General features: G+C 43.6%; 1 protein-coding gene across 3 annotated transcripts in view; it reads right to left on the reverse strand.

The window, feature by feature from the left end:
- NRG2 (neuregulin 2) overlaps positions 1-21,325 on the reverse strand; it is a 57,561-nt gene that overhangs the window by 27,061 nt on the left and 9,175 nt on the right. For 2 of the 3 annotated variants that reach the window (XM_033154181.1, XM_033154179.1), the window contains exons 3-5: positions 20,799-20,917; positions 14,307-14,427; positions 2,249-2,307 (exon numbers count right to left, since the gene is read on the reverse strand). In XM_033154181.1, coding sequence (XP_033010072.1) covers positions 2,249-2,307; positions 14,307-14,427; positions 20,799-20,917 — 299 coding nt within the window. Of the gene's footprint in view, positions 1-2,248; positions 2,308-2,571; positions 2,649-14,306; positions 14,428-20,798; positions 20,918-21,325 lie in introns of all 3 variants that reach the window. The other variant, XM_033154180.1, reaches the window with a different exon arrangement.

The following is a 21,325-nucleotide window of genomic DNA, read 5'->3' on the forward strand; positions in this document are numbered from 1 at the left end:
TGATTTTTCCAAAGCTTCCGCTTTTCCTTCTGGGCTGGCCAAGTAAGAGAAACATTATTCTCCTAATTTTTCATTTAAAACCTTCCCAGTCTTCCAGGACTGAGATTGTGCACAGTGTTAGACCATGGATCCATCAGGTTTGTCTGCACTGAATGGCACCCGCAGGCCCCCCAGGGGTTCCAGAGGGGAGTCTTTCCCAGCCCTACCCAGGAATGCCAGAGACTGAACCTGGAACCTTCTCCCTGCAAAGCAGATGCTCCCCCATTGAACTAAACTACCATGGAATTTAGAAAAAAATATTCCTGCATATGACTACTGTACCAACTAAACATGCATATGTTTAGACTTATGTTGACTTGCACGAGTGCAAGTATTCTGTTGGAACTTTAAAACTATTTTATTGGGTTCTGAGTTGGTTTTGTTCTAGTTTATAGTTTACAAAACCTCGTAAGGCTCAGATTATTGAATACTCTTTATGACAGAGTGTAGGACTTATACGGCCAGGATTCCTATCCTAAGCTCTTAAAAGTAAGAGCACCACTCTATTTTAAGCATCATTTGTTTGAAGAAGGTTGCACTGCAATGAAATTGGCCATGTATGCAGAAAATATCATTTATTTCAACGTTTATATCCCCCCAATCCACTAAAAATCACCAGTAGTAAAAATGTGGAGGAGGGGAGGGAGGGCAGATTGTGATAGGCTGCAGTGCCATTTTAGGCGTTGAGCAGCAAATCCAGCAGAGGTGAAACTGGAAGGTCCAAAACATGCTTTTTTCAAAATTTGTTTTTGTTGTTACCAACCTAGAGTTCGAAAGCACGTCAAGTGCAAGTAGGTAAATAGGTACCGCTCCGGCGGGAAGGTAAACAGCGTTTCCGTGCGCTGCTTTGGTTCGCCAGAAGTGGCTTAGTCATGCTGGCCCCATGACCCAGAAGCTGTACGCCGGCTCCCTCGGCCAGTAATGCGAGATGAGTGCCGCAGCCCCAGAGTTGGACACGACTGGACCTGATGGTCAGGGGTCCCTTTACCTTTACATTTCCCCAACTTTTTGGTATCAACTATAATATCAAATTTTGGTCTGCAAGCACAGACTTCCATATTCTCTCAAAGTGATCAATGTGTAAAAAAACAGCCAGCCAGCCATATTTCATAGTGAACATCACTTCAGGAAAAGCAAATAACAGGATTGTCCTGGTTCTGTGGATCGCTTCTCAGTGGCACTGAGCTGCAGGGTCCCCGTGTTGGTACAAGGGATTTACGCTAGCTGCCAGGCATTTGGGAAACAGATGGATCAACATAGGGATGGCTACAGGTTGGGCCACTAATAAGTGTCATTGTCTTAATGCAAAATGGCATCATATAGTCATTTGATGGCAGCAAAGAACTTTGGTTCTCTCCATGTCTTTTTTAGCTGCAGTCACTTCCTCTGTTGCCATCATAGAGTGCCCTTGGAATAAGACTGGGGTTGTTTTTAAAGTTCAGAGTCGGGTGCAATCTTCATCTAACTGCCAAATTGTTATAGCTCTGAGGACAAGAAAACGATCCCCTTGCATTATGCTTTGTGACATAATGAACTAATGAACTCCTTGCAGGCTGGACACTTTCAGGGCATCTCACAGATTAACTGGACCCAAGCTATGTACACATTAGCAGCTTAAAATGTGGTACAGTTGCTTCCTTCCTACTGTGTTTCAAGTTGCGTTTGCATTTTGTTGTACACACGAGAGGTGAGGTAGGGATGTGTTCACCCAATGCTCATTAAACTGTTTGTTTTCCCAGCCCATGTAAATTCCCCCCAAATTACTGTTCATGAAGCACACACAGGCACAATTGCTCTCACAAATACAGACACCTCCGCTGAACTGTGACGTGAATGTGGCTTAAATTTTACTTTCAGATTTAAGCTGTGTTGAGACAAAATGCATCAAACAGCATTATTACTCAACCAGCTACAGGATAGCTAGCTCTACATTGTGGGTAATATCACCTGTGCACAAAAGCCAGCAGCAGGAGCACACTGGAGCTGGAGTAAATGACAATGTGTACACAGCCTCATTCTTTGCTGCATTTAGATTTTGCCTGAACTATACATCAGCGGTGAGTTATGTTCAGATTAGAATCAGGAGCAATAACAACTAAAGCACAAAGCGGGGAAGTGAAGGTTCCTATTCAGAAAAGAGCTGCTTTAAAGCTTTTCACACAGTCTGTTATGATAAATCAGAGAAAGAGAGAAGTGGAAAGAGACATACTGGAGAAGCTGGCCATTGCGAAGTTCTGACACTGGTCCCCTGTGAATTCGTTCGGACACCTAACAAAAGAAAGAAAACCAGAAAGAGAGAGAAACAAGATAGCATGACATCCAAACAGACTGAAACGAGGCTCTTTCTGCTGCCAACTCAGCTCCCTTTCGAGATTCCTCCTCTGATGTGCCTGGGGTTGGTCCCTTACCTGTAACCCTAAACCTTAACCCAGACCTTAACTCAAAAGAACACCCTCACTATGCCATTCTAAATCCAGCGCTGTACCCAGGAGATTATAAGTAGTATGGTGCAATTTTTTTCTTCAAACATACTTTGCTTAGGATCTGGCATGTACAATCGCAAAGGCTGTTTCTCCAAACATCTCTGTCCGAAGAATCCATTTGGACATCTGGAGGAGGAAAAGGGGACAAATCACAGAACAAGGCTGGCATCATCCTTGAGGCTATGGTTAGAAATAAAAGTGCACAGCGATGAATTAAAAAAATATGAAAGCGTCTAATGCAAGGTACCTTGAGCTAATCTTTGCAGGGTCAAATGGGGGCTGCCTAGCTCCTTTTCTGTGCAACTGCTCCATTCCCTCCCCATGCTTTCTGAAAGCTTTATTCTTCTAATTTATATGCAAGCTAGAGGGCAGGTCCAGCCAGAGCTTGTCTGGGTCTCATTCTTGGCATGACAGCGTAAGCCTGGCAGGCCCCTGGTGGGGGTGCCCGGACAGTTCAGCCCTCCGAAGCCTGGGGCAAGTGTACCCAGCTGCCCCCCAGCTCTGCACAGGCCTCCTTGGGGGCAATTGGTTTCAGCCCCGAGAAAAAAAAGAAGGCCCACTAGTCCATGCCTAGGGATTTGAATAACCCCCCATTCTAAATGTGTTGTGTTGGGGTGCCGTTCCCAATTTTTCATAATTCTTCCTTATGTGTGATACAGTCGTGATCTCTGGGATTGCCAGTATCCTGTTCAGATTGTTTGGTGCTAATTTCAATCTCTCAATATAATTAGCTGGCTATGGAAGGTATAAGTAAGTGAAAATAAGTTATGCCGACTAGGAAAACAAATCTAAAGGCATCTCTCTTCAAAAAGACACTATCTAGCAAAACAAAAGGTCAGCGGTCATCTTCTTTAACCCAAAGTGAGCAAATGAGGAGGAGCATGCTATTACAACATGGTCGGAGGAGAATACCCGTGTTTTGACTATACATATCTTCTAACCACAAGGCTGCAGTCCTGTGCATTCTTTCTAGGGAGTTTCCCCATTGAAATTAGGAAGGTTTACTTCTAAGTAAATATGCACAGGATTGCAATGCATAGCTCTGGCATAAGTTAAAAGGCAATCCTCGGACAAGCACTGGAAAAGGAACAAAGCTAACACCACCAGTTCACCTAGTGGGCAAAGCTGAATGTACATTTAAACCCAGAATGCCCAGAAAAATCATGCTGGATTTACTTCTAAGGCTCCATCTTCACTATACATTTAAAGCAGAATCATACCGCTTTAAACAGTCACTGCTTCCCCCAGAGAATCCTGGGGAGTGTAGTGTGTTAAGGCTGCAGAGAGTTGTAAGGAGACCCCTTTCCCACTCACAATTCCCAGAATTCCCTGGGAAGAGGGAGTGACCACTGGAACTGTAGTTCTGCGAGGCCGAAAAGGGACTGAAGTCTCTTTCCATGCAATAGTTGTCATTTCTGTACTGTTTGGATGTAACAGTTCATAGCACAAAGGATGGTCGTTTGTCCTTCTCTGCCTTTCGGAGAGTGTTTACACTGTAGTGAGCCATCCAATATTTCTTTTTATTTAGAATAATGTATAAGCTGCTTTATTCAAGAATCCTCAAGTGGTGTACCATAGAAGACAATAAAACAATTATCAATATAAAAATAAAAATCAGCAAAACTTTAAAACAGGTATTCATAGCTCATTTACAGGTCCAGATAGACTCGCCAAAACAAAAAGGGTTTTAGCAGCTGTCTACAACAGCACAATGAAGGTGGGAAGGTCCAGAGAGGACAGGGGCGGCCAAACTGAAAGCTGACCTTCCTACAGATGGAGAGTGAACATTGTATGGTGCAGTACTTGCAGTACTTGCAAGTTTCATAGATCTGACTGAGGCACACAGGGGGCAAAGCCATGCTTCAAGGAAACTGGTCCCAAGCTGTTAAGGGCTTCATATACTATATTGAGCTTTGAGCTCCTAGCAAATCAGTAGCCAGTGCAGATCTTTGAGCAGAGATGTAATCTCCTGGCCGGGGCGAACGAAGGTGTCATGACACCTGAGGCAGGCGTCGCTACGTAGGGCGCATATGTGGCATTGCTACGTACGACGCATGTGCCGTACGTAGCGCCGCCGCATATGTGCTGTACATAGCGGTTTGCCGCCGGGTCCGGGATCCTCTGCTCGTGGCTGCAGCTGCGAACGGAGGATCCTCCACATGTGGCTGCGGCGGCGCTATGGCTGCTTGTGCTGCGGCTGCAGGGAGAGCCCCCATGGGGTGCCTTCTTGTCACCCCCCCAGACATGGCACCCAGGGCACCCTGCCCCCCCTCCCCATTGCAACGCCACTGCTCCTGGCCGGCATAGCTGTCAAGTTTCGGATTTGAAAATAAGGGATCAGCAGTCTCACCCATCCTGGGGACAGTCACATGTCAGTGGTGGGCGGGGCCAGAAGCAAAAGTGGGCGGAGCAGCATTGAACGTGTCAGCAGCCGGGAAAAGCAAGCAGGCTCGGGCTCGGAGCAGAGCATAGAGGAAGGCAGCCAGTAAAGAGGAGGGCAGCCATGTGCTCCGCGCGATGGAGCCCCATCGTCTTCTTGTCTGATCCCATCAAAACAGGACAGGAAGCAGCAGTTGCTCAAAGGCAGCCAGGCTCCGCCCGCCAGCTAACCCTATTGGCCGGCTGAGGGGCTCGGCGGCAACGGATAGGGGCTGATGCAGGGGGAGGAATACACCCCCCTGTAAGCACGGGAAACGGCTCCCACTTGCTTTGAGGGCTGAGGCTTTTCTCTCCAAGTAGGCGAGGTCTTCCCACCCAGTCCCTGGCCAGCAGGGGAGGAGCTGCTTCCATTAAAAACGGGAAATTTAAGGGAAATAAAAAATAAGGGAGAGCAGCGGGAAACTGCTTGAAATAAGGGAGAATCCCGGGGGAAACGGGATACTTGACAGCACTGCTGGCCGGATCATAGTCAGTAATCGAGCTACAGCATTCTGCACAAACTGCAGCTTCCGTACCGGCCACAAGAGATGCCCCATACATAGTGCACCATAATAATTCAATCCTGAAATTACCAATGCTTGAACTACTGTGATCAAGCCATCCCATCAGAAGGCGTTCCTAACAAGAGAGTTGGGATCCAGGAGCGATGTCCAGTTACACAGCTGCTCCTTCAGAGGAATACAACCCCATCCAGGGCAGGCAGCTGGCCTATATCTGAGGCATGGTAACCACTCACCCTCAGAGGCTCTGCATGTGCCAGGAGTCAAACTCAACTGATTTTCCCTCACACAAACCACCACTGCATCTGGGCCTTGGTCTGGACTTTCCTGATTCAGGTGCTACTCCCTCATATTGTTTTTCCCAGGTTCATCTTGGTAAAGTTAACTCCAATCAGTGACAAACATAAACTCCAGCTATGAATTTATTCCCACCTGGAGAAACTAAGCTATAGCCCCCATTAGCACAATCTGGGGAAGCAGCAGCATTGGGGGAAGCGATTATTTTAAAAAGGCATTGGCATCACATTTAGAAAAAACATCTCTGCAAACGTTTCCTTCGTCAAGTGAGGAATTACGTTGTGAACCATTATGCTTTTGGTCCAAATTAATTTCTCCTTTCTTAAACCAATTAATATATAAAGTCAAACGCTGCTGCAGATTCCTGAGTAATTTCCTCATATTCCCATTTGTTTTGATCATTTGTGTAGGCCTACAAACTAGTTTTTTTACAGGTTATTTTTTAGAATGTATGTGAAATACAGAGGCCTCTAATCTACATAGTAAAGAATCTGGGCAAAAGATAACCCGGAAGGAGCAAAACACTATTTTGTTATTTAATAGCATGCAAAATTTAGCCCATATTCAAATTCCAGTCACAAACCATACTGGCAGAGAAGCCCTTTGCTGTAACTCCAGTGAAACAATAGAATTTGGCTTTGAAAAACTGATCTTTGATTGCTGTTATAAGGAAGGAGGTTCTCTTATATTATTCTAGCTCCAAGAAATCTCAAATGCATGTTGAGGGCTCCCTGAACTTTGAAACTAAATCAACAGCTTCATTTTCAAGATGGAAAGTTTATCTTGCATCCCTAGACAAAGCAGCTGTGACAGCATGTGAGAAATGGGAAGTGAGAACCTATTATCCAGAATCAGTGCAGCATATAATCCCAGATGTTATAAAGTCCATTCCCCAGTGTACTGGCGACTGGTCAGAGCGATTCGGGGAGCAAGACCAAGGGAGAAAAGGGGTGATGTAAAGCCAACAGTTGAAACTTGACTATACACATGATCAGGAAGACAAGACTCTTGAGGACCAGAGGAATCACAAGATCTGTATCTTCTTTGAAGCACTTGGTTTACTGCCTCAATCCTTACCCGCCAATGAAACCAAGCCAAAACAGATATCACTTGCTCATATGCATCTCATTTATTCACTTCTTCCATTTCTTGCTATTCTTGGTCGTTTGGTTACCCTTGCCTCTCACTCACCCCTATAACATTTGCTTTCCCTATAAGCACCTTGGGACACACCTTCTCTTTCCATACCCTCCAACATCCCACTGATCAAAATCAGGAGGCTTGTTTTTTGGTCCCGAGCTCTTGTGGGAGACAGGTGAATCACGCGAGAGTGTGGAACCTAAAACTGAGCATCTTTTGGTCTGGCACTCTGGTGCAAGACAGCTGACTCACCCCAGAGAGCAGGACAAAAAAACAAGACATTCCGGGTTCCTATCAGAAGCTGGGATGGCTTCCTTAATTCTGGGATGGTTGAGGAGTATTTCTTTCTCTCTTCCCTTTGCTTTTTTTGTTTTGTTGTTGTTCTGTAAATCATCTACAGTAATTTTGCCCTGTTTCTGATTATGGTTGTGTCAATCCTGATTGGGTGAATCAGATTATGAAATAATGCTGGGTCTGCATTGCCGCAACTGAGTGCCTTTGTTTTAATTCCTTGGCTGTTTTGTCTCTTTAGGGGAAATCCAGACAAGAGAGATATATGGAACCTGTTAAGAGATGTTTGAAAATTGAAATTATTTTTGTTAAAAAGAAAAGTTAATGAAATTAATTTTGAATTTTGTTTTAGAAGAAAATTTGATGGCAATTTTACTTTAAGTTTGTTCCAGCTTGTTCAAAATCCAAGCTGTTGCCTGTGGCCTACAAGGAAATCCATGGCAGAATGATGTGAGTTCATTAACAACTCATCAGTGACACCCCCACCCCCAGGCAGCCAACTGCTCCATAGAGGGCAATTAGCATAATGGAAGGTGGGCATTCAGATAGTTAGTAAGTCAAATTAACAACAACAACAATACTTGGATGGATGGAATGTTAGTTTTTATAAAGCCAGTCATGTTTTATGCCTTTCGCACAAATCTATTTGTGGAGCAATATTCTTCCTTAATTTTAGAGAAACAGCAAATGGAATATTTGGGTGTTTTTTTCTCCAACTGGTGGGGAGTTTTCGTTTTAGAAAGCCACTTAGGTTGCAATCTTATACCCACTTACCTTGGAGTAAGCCCCATTGAACCCAATGGGACCTACAGCTGGAGTAGGCATGTATACAATTGCATTGTTAGCTTACTTTGGGTAACACAGCAATAGAGACTTATGGTATTTTTGTAACAGTTGTCTATTGTATGTAAGTTAAGCAGCTAACAGGCAGGGAGCTCAACCCCAAGGCAGTCTCAGCCTCTAAGCAACAGCAGCTATCCCCAAACTCTAAGATACCTTCTACGATCCAATTCCCAAACCTTCTAATATTTTCTTTCTCTTACATCATAAATGGAAAATATTGTATTTATTGTTTTTCAGGATTTTCCCCAATTTTATAGTAGATGGCAATAGCTATGGACAGGAAACAAGAAAAGGAAGGATGTAGTAGGGGGATGGGCAAAGAAAGGGTCCTCAAACAGTGGCCAAGAACCATCCCCGAAAGATGAGCTACAATTATTCAGTGAAAGCCAACCAAGTAACGGGATATATCTCCATTCAGTGTCACAGAACCCTTATCTTTCTTCGTATATTCTTGTCTCAGGGAGAAAGCCAGCTTCATACCTCAATCCTATCTTGTATTTCAGGTGCCCAGTTAGTATTAAGAAAGCAACTTTGCCATCAGTCAGTATGTCTGCAACAATTGTTTCACCAAACAGCCAATACACATTGGAAGAAAGTCAAACTTATTTCAGCAAGAAGTCTGTTTGGCTAAAATATCCTGTCAGAAACTCTCTTTTGGCCATCTCTGCTAAAAATCCATGGGTATATGGAGTAAAATTGTGATAAATATTATTCTGTTTCAAATTTTAAGCCAGAAATACTGGTTCTGGAGGACAGGGATAGAAGTATCCCCTCCCCCCAAAAAAGAAAAAAAAAGCTGATTGTGAGAATATTCTCCTTTTCTTCCCGTCTTGTTTTCTAGCAGATACTATTGCTTTGACATCACTTATCCCTTCTGATTATACAGCCTTCCTGGATCACATGGCAAATCCCAGCCAATCAGGAATCATGCAATGATTAGGGTGACATCACAACACAACGCAGTCAGCTTCATGATGATATAACCGAGAAGAAAGTCAAAGTGAGGGCAATATCTCCTGATTTATTTAGGCTTCTTGGTTCCTGATTTATTCAGTGTTCCCAACTAATCTGGGATCATTCAGTGAACGAGGGTGTCTCAAAATACTGCATCGGATTTGGCCACATAACAGGGCAAGCCTGAACATGAGGCAAAGCTGCCGTGAGCAGCAGAATCCCATGAGAGAAGCAAGGAGGAGAGGCAGGGACTTCCAAAAAGATCTCTCCAGAAGCCTATAAATCCAAATTAAGTTGGGGGGGGGGGGGAGAGAGAGCGCAAGAGAATGTAATGCCAATGAAAAGGCCAAGGGTGGGAAATTGGATCTGGCTAGTGAGCTGGACCCTGATCTCCCACAATCACTGTGAGCCACGTTGACAGGTGGGTGGTTGACATCAGGTGAAACATCACCCTCTGTGTGAAATCAAACCATGCAGGTAAAGGACACGGGGCTCTGCAGGAGCTGTATGGGCCTTCATTGTGACTGCCTGAGTATAAGAAGGACTTCCATTATCTTTTTAATGTTAGGCTGGTGGGTACACCAGAGCATTTCAGAGTAGGGATGATGTGGAAGTACTCTGTGTCATTGGGGATCATTTTCTGCAGAGGTAAAAAGGCCTTTCAGTTTTTTTTAATGCCTACAATGATGTTTGTCCACTTGATCGGCGGTGAACCTCAAGCCTGCAGGCCAAAGTAGAGATCCTACTTTGACCCATGAGGCCATTTCCCTCAAGTCAAGCCCAACTGTGCTGCAAGCCTTGGACCACTTTCAGTTGGGCCTCAGTACCACAGCCTGCCCAGTACCTCCTTACATGCCTGCTGCACCCTCTAGTTATGCCATAGCCTTTTGGTTGGACCAATGCCAGCACCACCAACTCCTGACATGCTGAGCAAAGGTGACTGGGAGGCAGGGAAATTGAAGGGAAAGGGCTAGGGAGAGGAAGTGTTGAAGGAAATTGGAAAGGGAGATAGAATGGTGCTGGTGGTGGTGATGATAGAGGAAGAAAGTACAGTATCAGCAAGGATGAAAGAAACTGGCGAGTGGGATAAGAGGAGAGAAGAAGAAGAAGAGTTTGGGTTTGATATCCCGCTTTTCACTACCCGAAGGAGTCTCAAAGCGGCTCACATTCTCCTTTCCCTTCCTCCCCCACAACAAACACTCTGTGAGGTGAGTGGGGCTGAGAGACTTCAGAGAAGTGTGACTAGCCCAAGGTCACCCAGCAGCTGCATATGGAGGAGCGGAGACGCGAACCCGGTTCACCAGATAACGAGTCTACCACTCTTAACCACTACACCACACTGGCTAGAGTAATGTGAAAGGAGAATAGAGAATAGAGGAAGTTGCAGGAAATGCATAAAGTTGCGTTGAGAGACAAATGAGAGTGGAAAGAGGAAAATATACAAGAAAAGCCCTCTCTGCTTAGCCTTAGCACATCTACAGAAAATCCTGCCTAAAATGGGGACAATGAGCCACACTACTTGCAGAGCAAGTGTCTGCATTTAGCTTGAGTAAAGCTACCAACATGAGTCTGACCAAACTGCGGGAGGCAGTGGAAGACAGGAGTGCCTGGCATGCTCTGGTCCATGGGGGTCACGAAGAGTCGGACACTACTAAACGACTAAACAACAGCAACAAAGCTGAGTTACAGCTCTTCCTGCCGTGAGATGAACATTGCGGCAAAGGATTTAGCAATTTGCAAAGATTGGTTAGTGAATGTGCCCAGAGCGGGCTTTGAAGAAGTACTTTGTTTCAGATCGATAGGGAGAGCAAACATCATGTCTACATTGCTATGTTGCCTGCCTCCTCTTCCCAAATGACTAGCAATGGGGAGGGACCAAGGTTCAAATCTCAGCTTATTTGTCCCCCAGCCTAACCTAATTCCTGCAAACATAAAATGGGGAAAGGAGAAGAACCTTGTAGGCTGCACTGAGCTCCTTGGAGGAAAGATGGGATAAAAATGTGTAATAAAAATAAAAATAATTCCATAAGCAGGTAGTCAAATAGAGTTGAAAATGTTATCAGAGCCAAGGATGATAATCTTCCAGAGCTGACCTGACCTGAGCACAACTACGGTACCTAGTACCAACTGCAAACAACAAAAAGCAACACAAAACTATAGAGACTGAATCCCAAAATTTCTGAACTGTGTACTTAGGGAAAACCCCCAAATTACTAATTCCTAGGAAGAAATCTATCTTAAGATACAACAATAATTAAATTAAAAACACCTAGCATTTCTTTGTCTTCTGTAAAATATATAAACTGGGAGTAAGACAACAGGATTCCAAAAATAGACATCTGATTAAAAATGCAGTAGTGTTACAAGTTTTCTCTCTCCTGCACACACCACACACGTTCATTTCTGGTCCCCAAAATATTTTGTTCTGCCTTATTTTGTTTCACTACTTCAGCCCAATCCTCGTGCAAAGAGCCTTTCCCAGACACACCAGCACAGAAATTAACCCAGCTTCCTTCAGATCCTCTCTCTGTCCCAACTGAAGCAAACACAAACACCTTTTGACTGGATCACAAATGATCCCTCCTCCCCAAACTGAAAGGAACCCCAAAATACTCTCTCTCAGAAAAACCAAGAAGCAAACAGGAGAATGACAGAACAGTGAGGCAGTTAGCAGGGTTGCCATATTTCAGTAAGTGAAAAGTTGTTGAGCTTTATGAGCTATTTTTTAAAGGAAAATTGGCAAAAACAAGACTGCTGACATGGCTTGCCATACATCTGGCTTTTACCAGACATTTTTGCCAATTTCCGCCTGGACACTGCTTCCGATTATGTCCAGGACGTATGGCAACCCTAGTTACCTGTCTGTTTCTCTTCCTCCCTCCTCCAGCAGACCCTTCTTCCTCTTCTCCCTCCAAGCCAATAGGCAAAGAAGGACTGTGAGGCTTGGTTTTTCAAGGTGGTGAGGAAGCTATCAAGCTGACTAGTCAACTAAACATTTGCACCTGTTTAGAATCATAGAATTGTAGGGTTGGAAGGGACCCAAGGGTCATCTAGTCCAACCCAAAAGCAGGAATCTTTTGGCCAACACGGGGCTCAAAGCCACAACCCTGAGATTAAGAGTCTCAAACTAGCTGTCTTGATACCAAGGAATTTCAGAAATAGACTGGAAAGAGAAGTGGCTGAATTGCAACTAATCACCAAACTTAAAACCATGGAGAAACCTGGTCTGAACAAAGACATTGGATTCTTATCTCATTATACATGACAAAGCTATCTTTAGCCATCTCACCCCTTGCCTTTCCCTGTAAGACCAAATTGCAGTCGTTAACAGTCGTCTACAGGTTTTCCACACCTATCAGCTGATCATCCATTCCCACCACCCTTATGAGTAATACCCCTCCCCACTCCCTCACTATATTTAAGGGTCTGATGACTTCCGTTTCAGTGTATCTGAAGAAGTGTGCATGCACACGAAAGCTCATACCAAGAACAAACTTAGTTGGTCTCTAAGGTGCTACTGGAAGGAATTTTTTATTTTATTTTGACTATGGCAGACCAACACGGCTACCTACCTGTAACATGCTCTACCCAACTTAGCTATACCTCATGATAGCGCCAGCTCTGCCACAAAGCAATGGTTTTCAGGTCTATACAGAATATTACCAGCACCCAGTTCAGTAGTTTGCATGGGCTGAAATACGCAGCCAGTTGTGGCATCTAGATTTTGCGTACTGTGATTACATATATATGCTTAAAGCTGGCAGAACCGCCTACAACTGCATTGGCACTGCTTCATGGTAGTGAGATGGAGTGGGCTTAGATAACCAAAAGGATTTCTTGACGTGTTGAAAAGGCATGCGGAATTGTCTTGTCAGCTATGGAAATGGAGAATGCCACAAACATGAATGGAGGCAAAGTTTGGAGCTGACCACCCCAGTAACTGAGGGGAAACTGTCCATACCAGTACAACAAGCAGAAACGACCATCCTGATTAATGTTCTGCCAAAGGATTGTAACCTGTCAGCTTTTCCAGGTGGCTCACAGGGCAATTCTACGCATGTTTGCTTGGGAGTAAGTCACACTGTATTCTGTGAGGCTTATACCTGGGAGGGTATGCATAGGACTGCAACCTCAATCTCCACAGTCCTTTCTCTCAACAAACCTTCTCTTCAGGATACCCAGGATGCTGGTTGTGTAGTATAGACCCATTACCATTGGAAACTAGCAATGAAAAACATCCCCTTTTCTGCGATAAGGTCTATATTAGGCAACCTTTAGAAGCCACACAAAATCCCCAGTTTTCAATTCCTACTTGCTTTATAGCAAGTAGTCATTTATAGGCAAATACTGTTATCTATAATTTCTTACCATATAGCACTCCAAATTATGTGACTTTCACTCTCTGCACCCAGAAAACGAAGCTCTGGTTTTACTAAATGATTATTTATTTCACTTTGGACCACTAGAAATGGAAAAGTACGAAATGCATCCCTTTTGCTGACTGATGGCATCTTCGGCATAATGGTAGACACTGGCCTATTAATATCCAGGCTTTTTACCCTGGAAGAGATCGTCTTCATGACAGTGGAGGTGTTGGGGCAGAATTCCAGGGCCCCGCATGGCAGGATGAGCAGGAGGGTCCCCAAACCCAGTAGGGGTTGCTTACCCCATTTTAGAGTAAATATACCCATCTAAAGGGGGGTTGCTGGGTTAAAGCAATTAAGTTCACACTCTAAAATTGCCAAACTGCACCACAAAATAGTGATTCTAAATTGCGAAGGAAAGTGGAATGGGTGATCCTTCCCTGCAACTGGAAGAAACGGGAAGACAGCAGTCGAAATAAAAAATTGCCCAGTAGCACCTTATGGACCAACTAAGTTTGTTCTGGTGTGAGCATGCACACAAAAGCTTATACCAGAACAAACTTAGTTGGTCAATAAGGTGCTATTGGACAATTATTATTATTTTAATTTATTTATTTATTTCGGCTGCGTCAGACCAACACGGCTACCTACCTGAATCTGGAAGACAGCAGACAGAGAAAGAAGGGAGCGGGGAGAGAAAGAGAGAGAGATGCTGCTCTTACACCCAGCATAGATGCACTTTTGTTATAGTGCTGATGGTGCACAAGGCACTGAGATGAATGGGGGAAATGGCCTGCCGCCACAGACACAGCCTCTAGCTAAGCCTGCTCCTCTTCTTAGCCATTGCCAAGGGACCGCCAGGGCAATGCCACACCTTGTCCTCTTGCACAAAGCACTTACCCTCTTGGATTCCAAGGGTGCTTTTGTGTAGGAAAAAAAGAAATCTGTTCACTTACCTGCAGGACAGCTGGTTTATGCCCTCAATGTAGTAGCACACTCCACCGTTGACGCAATAGGACTTGACTGTTTCATTGCATTGTCTAGTGTGTCCAGGCCCAGAGGAGAGAGTTGTAGTGACTGGGGGAAGAAAAGAAACACATTAGCTTTAAACCACAGGGCTGCTTGCACCGTAACAGCAACCAATAACACAGTTCAAGCATACAAACAGAAGATTTAAAACCAGAAAAAGAACAGAATCAAATAATATCACGATGGCACGGTGGAGGCTGTTCACCTGGTGACAAAATGGAATCAAAGTAGGAACCTGGTGAGCCTCTCTGTGGTGAGTATTCCACAATGAGAATGCCAACACTAAGAAGGCTCTGTCCCTGTGATGGCACCATCTGACACTAGTATACTCTCCCCAGGGAGTCTCAAGAAGGGTTAAATTGCCCTGGGCAGGTGCCATCCCTGACCAATGGGCCATGTTGGTTGGAGATGATGGGAGCTGGTATCCAACAACATCTGGAGAGCCCTATGTTGACTACTGCTGCCCCAGAGAAGCAATCTGAGTGTCCGCTGCTTTTTGTGAATGTTTTGATCTGGCATGTCTAATTCCCTCTTCTCTGCAGCTACTTTGCTTGTAGGGTATTCAAGTCACTGAGTGATAAATACAAAGGGGTGCAGCACAGCAGCCACAAGACTCACACTCTTAAAAATATATGGGTTGGGAGGCAGAAGTCGTTGTGTGGAGGTGGAAGAACACAATGCAAGAATTTGACCACAGCAACATCTACCCATCGCAGGCAATTATACCACATCTGTCACACTGTTCATTCTACCCCATTCCAAGAGAGTGAATAAACTAACAAACATATTCCAGATAACACTACAATAATGATACTGTACATAAGTTGTATTGTTGCCCATGACAGGCTAAAGTCAAAGTGTCCCTTGGTCACTCAGGTGTGCTCTGTGTGATGTCCTTTTAGACCCCACCATGACACCTGGTGCAGTTATACAAAGTCATGAAGTGCCTTCCAGTAGCTCCAAAAGACTCCAACTTCTTACTTTAGATTCAGAGTTGGCAATAATTCCTGTCACTGTAACTTCATTTTGTAGACAAAAATCATGTACTCTCTGTATAGATATTTATGTATGAATGATATTTGTTTGGAGGCACCATCAGATGCAGGACGCAAGAAGAAATATGCAAACAGGGCAAGAATAAGAGGTGTGATTTTTTAAAAAATTGTTCCATTCTTTTATTGCTCCTCTGTACCACATGCAGTTTGCCTCAACTTTCATTTTCTTGGTTAATTCACAACTTTTTCATCTTTACATTACTGACATGCATGTACATTCATTTACAAAATGGCAAAAAGCCTGATATCCAACTTCATTTTGCACTGTTTTTACAAACACTCCTGGAAAACAATATAACATCTAAAACAATCTTTATGAAAGCATATGTATAATTACATCATTTTTTTTCTATTTTTAAGAAAGAAAACACTAAATAGAAGCACTATTAAACAAAACATGTTTCCCTCCCAGGAGTTTTGCATCTTGATTTTATGTTATCTCTAGAATTTCACCATGAAACATTATAAAACCAAAAATAAACGTATTGTCACAAACCATAAGTAAATGCTATATTTAAATAAATCCACTTGGGTTAGGGGTTTGGGAAAATTTCATGTCAAAAATGTGTTGAAACAATTATACAATTCTAATTTTATTTTATATTATATATATATAGACCCCTGACCTTTAGGTCCAGTCGCGGACGACTCTGGGGTTGCAGCGCTCATCTCATTTTACTGGCTGAGGGAGCCGGTGTACAACTTCCGGGTCATGTGGCCAGCATGACTAAGCAGACCTGAACCAGAGCAGCGTACAGAAACGCCGTTTACCTTCCCGCCCGAGCGGTACCTATTTATCTACTTGCACTTTGACGTGCTTTTGAACTGCTAGGTTGGCAGGAGCTGGGACTGAACAACAGGAGCTGACCCCGTCGCGGGGATTCGAACCACCGACCTTCTGATCGGCAAGCCCTAGGCCCCCTGCGTCCCCATATATACTATATGGAAGAGATTTTTCTTTACATTTTCCTTCTTTGCATTACTGTATTGGCTCTGTTTGCTTGTTCCTTGCTAAGGTGCAGAGGAGAGGATATCTTTAAAAATGCAAGGAAGGGATAAAACAGATTTTACTTCCATAAATAAAAATGTTTTTGCTGAAAAAGAGCTTAAATCCTCAAATCATCCCTTTAGAGGAGTACCATAAATGCCAGCAGACTACTCTTGTGCAGGCAGTTTAAACAATGTTTATTATTTAGTCACTGGGTGCTACAGCATCTAAAGACCAAGTAAAGATACCGGAATCCAGTAACCGCTTCTGATTCTTTACAGCTTGGATGTCAGTGATATAAATAGTAAATACCCCTGTGTGGACACTTAACTAATGATCAAATCCTTTTTGGGGGGAGGCTCTGTGAAAGCTGCAAAGAATAGGCCAGGAGAGATGTAAAAGCAAAATCAATTATAAAATATTTTAAAAGAAAGCATCTGGGGGAAGGGGTACTTGCACGTTTCTTCTATTACAACTACGGTAATTTAGATTCTGACTTGGGGTGCTTTCATTGTTCCTAGGGAAATTTAGGTAAGAAAGCAGTAAAAAAAAAAAAAAAGGAAGAAGCAAGTTACCCCTTTAGCAGAGTGGAGATAATGGTAAAGTTAGCTACATATTAAAATAAAAAATTCCTTCCAGTAGCACCTTAGAGACCAACTAAGTTTGTTCTTGGTATGAGCTTTCGTATGCATGCACACTTCTTCAGATGAGCACACAAAAGCTCATACCAAGAACAAACTTAGTTGGTCTCTAAGGTGCTACTGGAAGGAATTATTTAATTTTATTTTGGAATTTTTTATTTTATTTTGTTTTGACTATGGCAGACCAACACGGCTACCTACCTGTAACTTAGCTACATATGTTAGAACTGGAGAAGAATCCTTGCCGGGCATGTGATATCTGAAGCAGTTTTCTGATTGTTAAGCCATTTGTGTGATTGAGTAGAAGAAACGTTTAAGGAGTGGTTGAGAAATGGAGATCCCAGTATTATCCTCGTAGCTTAAAACAATTTCTACTAGAGGATATATCTTCTTGATGGCATCAGGAGAAACAGACAACAGAACCACCCACGACCTTCTTATTCAAATAAGGAGATAAAGATGGATAATTAGAATTTTTAACATTCCAATGAAATGTTGAGGAGTCAACCAGAATGCATGTTTTAGTTTATGAAGTTGTAAATGGAGATACATCTGGCAAGGTTGAGGTTAAAAGTGGTCCCATATAATGTACTCTCTGACAGGCAATGAAGCCATAAAAGACTTAAAGGTGACTGAGGAAAAATGATGGACTGTATATTTCAATATACACTGAACATAAATAAGATGATGGAAGTTGCCAAAGGAAGCTAAAACCAGGCAATGTGCTTAACACAGAGATCTGTGGTAAAATCCAGCTTCACAAAACTACTGTGGTGCAGTTAAGACAGTAAAAGGGGCTTATAAAGGCAAAGAGTTTTTCCTACCCCCCAGCCTGTGACCCAAAGCACACTTGCTAAGGGGAAAACATCAACTGGATTTACTTCTGAGTAAGCAGCTTTACTTCCAATGCCAGGAAAGATTTAAAATGTAAGGCCTGTCGGGAGTGTTTGTGTGAGGGGGTGAACCATTCCAAACCAGCTTCTTTGCTCTGTCTCTCCCTGTGTGTCTCTCTCACCTACTCCCTCTTTTAAAAAAGAGAGGTGTTTTTGATCTGTTTTATATTTGTCTTGTGGTTTTCTTTTGTAGGCTATCTCGAAAATCTAGATTAATAAAAAATGAGATGAATAAAATTGGACAGGAGCGCTGATGAAAAACTTTACCCAAACATGTCCTAACACCCGTCCACTTTTCTCACAGACATCTTAATATTATAATTATTAGGCTCCATTCTCTGATGCTGTCTCCGTTCCTAATCGCTCTTACCATGGAGTAAGCCTCATTTGGATCTCAGTTGGAGATCCTTCACCAAAGGATTAGGCTGCCTTTTCTCCCACTGCATGACTGGGGATCTCCAAATGTATGGCAGAGCTATTAAATCTTATATGTACTGCAAGGAAGTGTCCTGGACTCAAATCTTTGCTAATTATCTCAAACGGCATGAAGTCTAACTGAACAAGCTGAGAGGCTTGCTCTTAAGATTGTATTCATCTTAAAGATCTCATAATATATATCCACACGGGGCGTGTGCTCAAAGAGGGCTGCAGAAAAGGGGAGAGAGCAATACTGCTAGATCTCAGACTCATAGAATCATGGAACTGTAAAGTTGGAAGGGACCCAAGGGTCATCTAGTCCAACCCCCTGCAAGGCAGGAATCCTGTCCACAGCTGTCCCTGGGTGGACTCGAACTATCAACCTTCTGGTTAACAGCCAGACGTACTAACCCACCGTGCCCCAGGATTAGGGCTAGTGGTCATGAGGTCTGAGAATAGTTTGATGCCTTCATGAAGAGGATGGTGGCGCTTGGCCCCTCAACTTATATAATCACTGTATAGCCCTATCTTATTCGCTTGTGTCTTCTTTTTACTATGAAAAGCATGTCTTGTTGGAACAAGAGCCCCTCCACTCAGTTTCCTGTTTTATAACTGATTCAGGCTTCATTTTAATGTAATCTTAAGTCTCTACTTGAGAGTCCTTAAACAACTCAAATGTTAAATTGCTGTTACAGGTGGGTAGCCGTGTTGGTCTGCCATAGTCGAAACAAAATAGAAAATTCTTTCCAGTAGCACCTTAGAGACCAACTGAGTTTGTTCTTGGTATGAGCTTTCGTGAGAAGAGGGAGGGTGTGTGTGGAGACAGGGAAGAAGAGGGGTGTGGGGCCAGGATAGTGGTGGTTAGGCTAGGATAGGATGAAGATTAGTTGGTTATACTGAAAGAGTTTATACTTTAGATATAACTAAGCTGATGAACTATTGAAGTACTTGAAACATGATGTTCAGAAATAAATAAAGACTTGTTTTTGTTGAGCCAAGAGAAAAGAGGCGTTTATTTGGTCCAGCGATATATGGATGCTCATGAGGAGGTGAACTCAGGGAAAAGACAAAACTGACCTGCAGGGTGATAGTTTGTGTCTTGGAGTTTCACTCAGGAGGGGCAAAAGGGCAGAAACCTTGGTAAGGCTACACAGTTACTAAAAGGGTTTAGCTAACTGACGCAGTGGGGGAATCTAATGAGAGAGAGACCCAGAACTGATAGAGCTGAGAGGTATTCTCAACCCAGGAGCCCAGAGCAAATATATATATATAACAGGCCACGACAGCTGGACAAGAGAACCCCGTTACTAAGTTATCCCTAGTTATAATAAAAGGTGATTATCCACACAGACGGACCTCGAGGATCAAGGTGGGGTGAAGAGAAAAAGTGAGCCGGAACACCTCAGAAATAATACACTTAGTAACAGAGGGGTAGTTGGCAGGGAGGTTCGTCACACAAGGCTTTGGGAGTCGTAGTGAAGACTTTGACTCAGTGTGTGGCAGTTGAGAAAAAGGCGAATTCCATACTAGAGATCAATGACTAAGGAATAAAACTGGCAACATCATTATGCTGTTATTCAAATCTAGGATGCAACCGCATTTGGAATGCTGCGTACAGTTCTGGTCACCTCACCTCAAAAGATTCATAAGATGCAACCAAAAAGATGAAGGGGGTGGAGGAACGTCCCTATGAGGAAAGCACTTCTTCATAAAGAGCATATTTAGAGCGCACAATTCATTCTCAGAATAGGTAATGGTGGTCACCAACTTGGATGAATTTAAAGAGGACTGGACAAATTCATGGCAGATCAGGTTATCCGTGGCTGCTGGCCTCCACGGCTGTGTTCAGCATCCCTCTGAATGCCATCTGCTGGGAATCGCAAGTGAGGAAAGTCCAGTTGCACTTAGGCTCTGCTGGTGGCCCTCCCATGGGCCCCTGGCAGGCCATGGTGAGAGCAGGATGCTCAACTATTGGGCCTTCGGCCTAATCCAGCAGCCAGGATCTTCTTGTGTCCCCCTCTATATGAAGAAGGAATTAAAGGCAAGAGCCAAGCAAGTGCAAAGAAACAGAAACCTTAGAACTAGGGCTGGGCAGAACTTTTTCCAGTTTGGATTTTCAAGTCAATAGCTGCACCAAACAGCTAATAAAAATTAAATGGAGATCAAAAGTGTTTATTGGTTTTTATCCAAGTCCAGGCCACTATGTGACTGTATCCAGGTCTAGTTAGAACAGAGAGCAATCACAGGGCCTGGGGAAGAGATACTCTGCCTAAGCTTTAGCTCAGTTCTGGTCAGAGATGTTCAAAGACGGTGCTTCTCTCTTGTTCCCAGGTCTCATGAGCTTCAGGGAATAAAATATCCAGAGGGATTTCAAACGTTTCCCCTTCAACAATAGCAACAGCAAAACTTAAACTCTGTAACTTACCACTTTTCACATTCAGATTGCCTCTGACGGTGTCTCTGCCCAGCACATTCTCTGCTTCACAACTGTATTCACCTGCATCTTCTACTTTCACTTTATTGAATTGCAATCTGGAATTTTTTCTGCAAAGTGAACAAACAAACAAACAAACAAATAGGAGTGAGACACAGAGCAGAGAAAGGTATTAAGCTGTGACCAGAGACATCAGGGCACTTCAAATTCTGGAATCAGAATTCTACATAACATACCTGTTGGTGATGTCTTTCGGTCTGTTTGCATTCAAAGAATGGGTCATATATACTGCTCCCACCTGCCATTCACCCCCATTGTTGCTGGCTGCACTGTCAGCCTTCATGCACTCAGCATGCATGTGGGCAGGGGATTTTAAGCATGCAACTAAACACAAAATCCCACTTGAGAATGCCGAGTGCACAAAGGTCAGAAGTGGAGCCAGCACTGTATGGCCCTACTCCCTCTCAGTGCATTCTCTGAAAGCAAGTAAGCCTAATGCCTGACCAGGGCTCTGGGAT

The sequence above is a fragment of the Lacerta agilis genome, chromosome 7 (assembly GCF_009819535.1).
Source record: "Lacerta agilis isolate rLacAgi1 chromosome 7, rLacAgi1.pri, whole genome shotgun sequence".
Classification (NCBI taxonomy): domain Eukaryota; kingdom Metazoa; phylum Chordata; class Lepidosauria; order Squamata; family Lacertidae; genus Lacerta; species Lacerta agilis.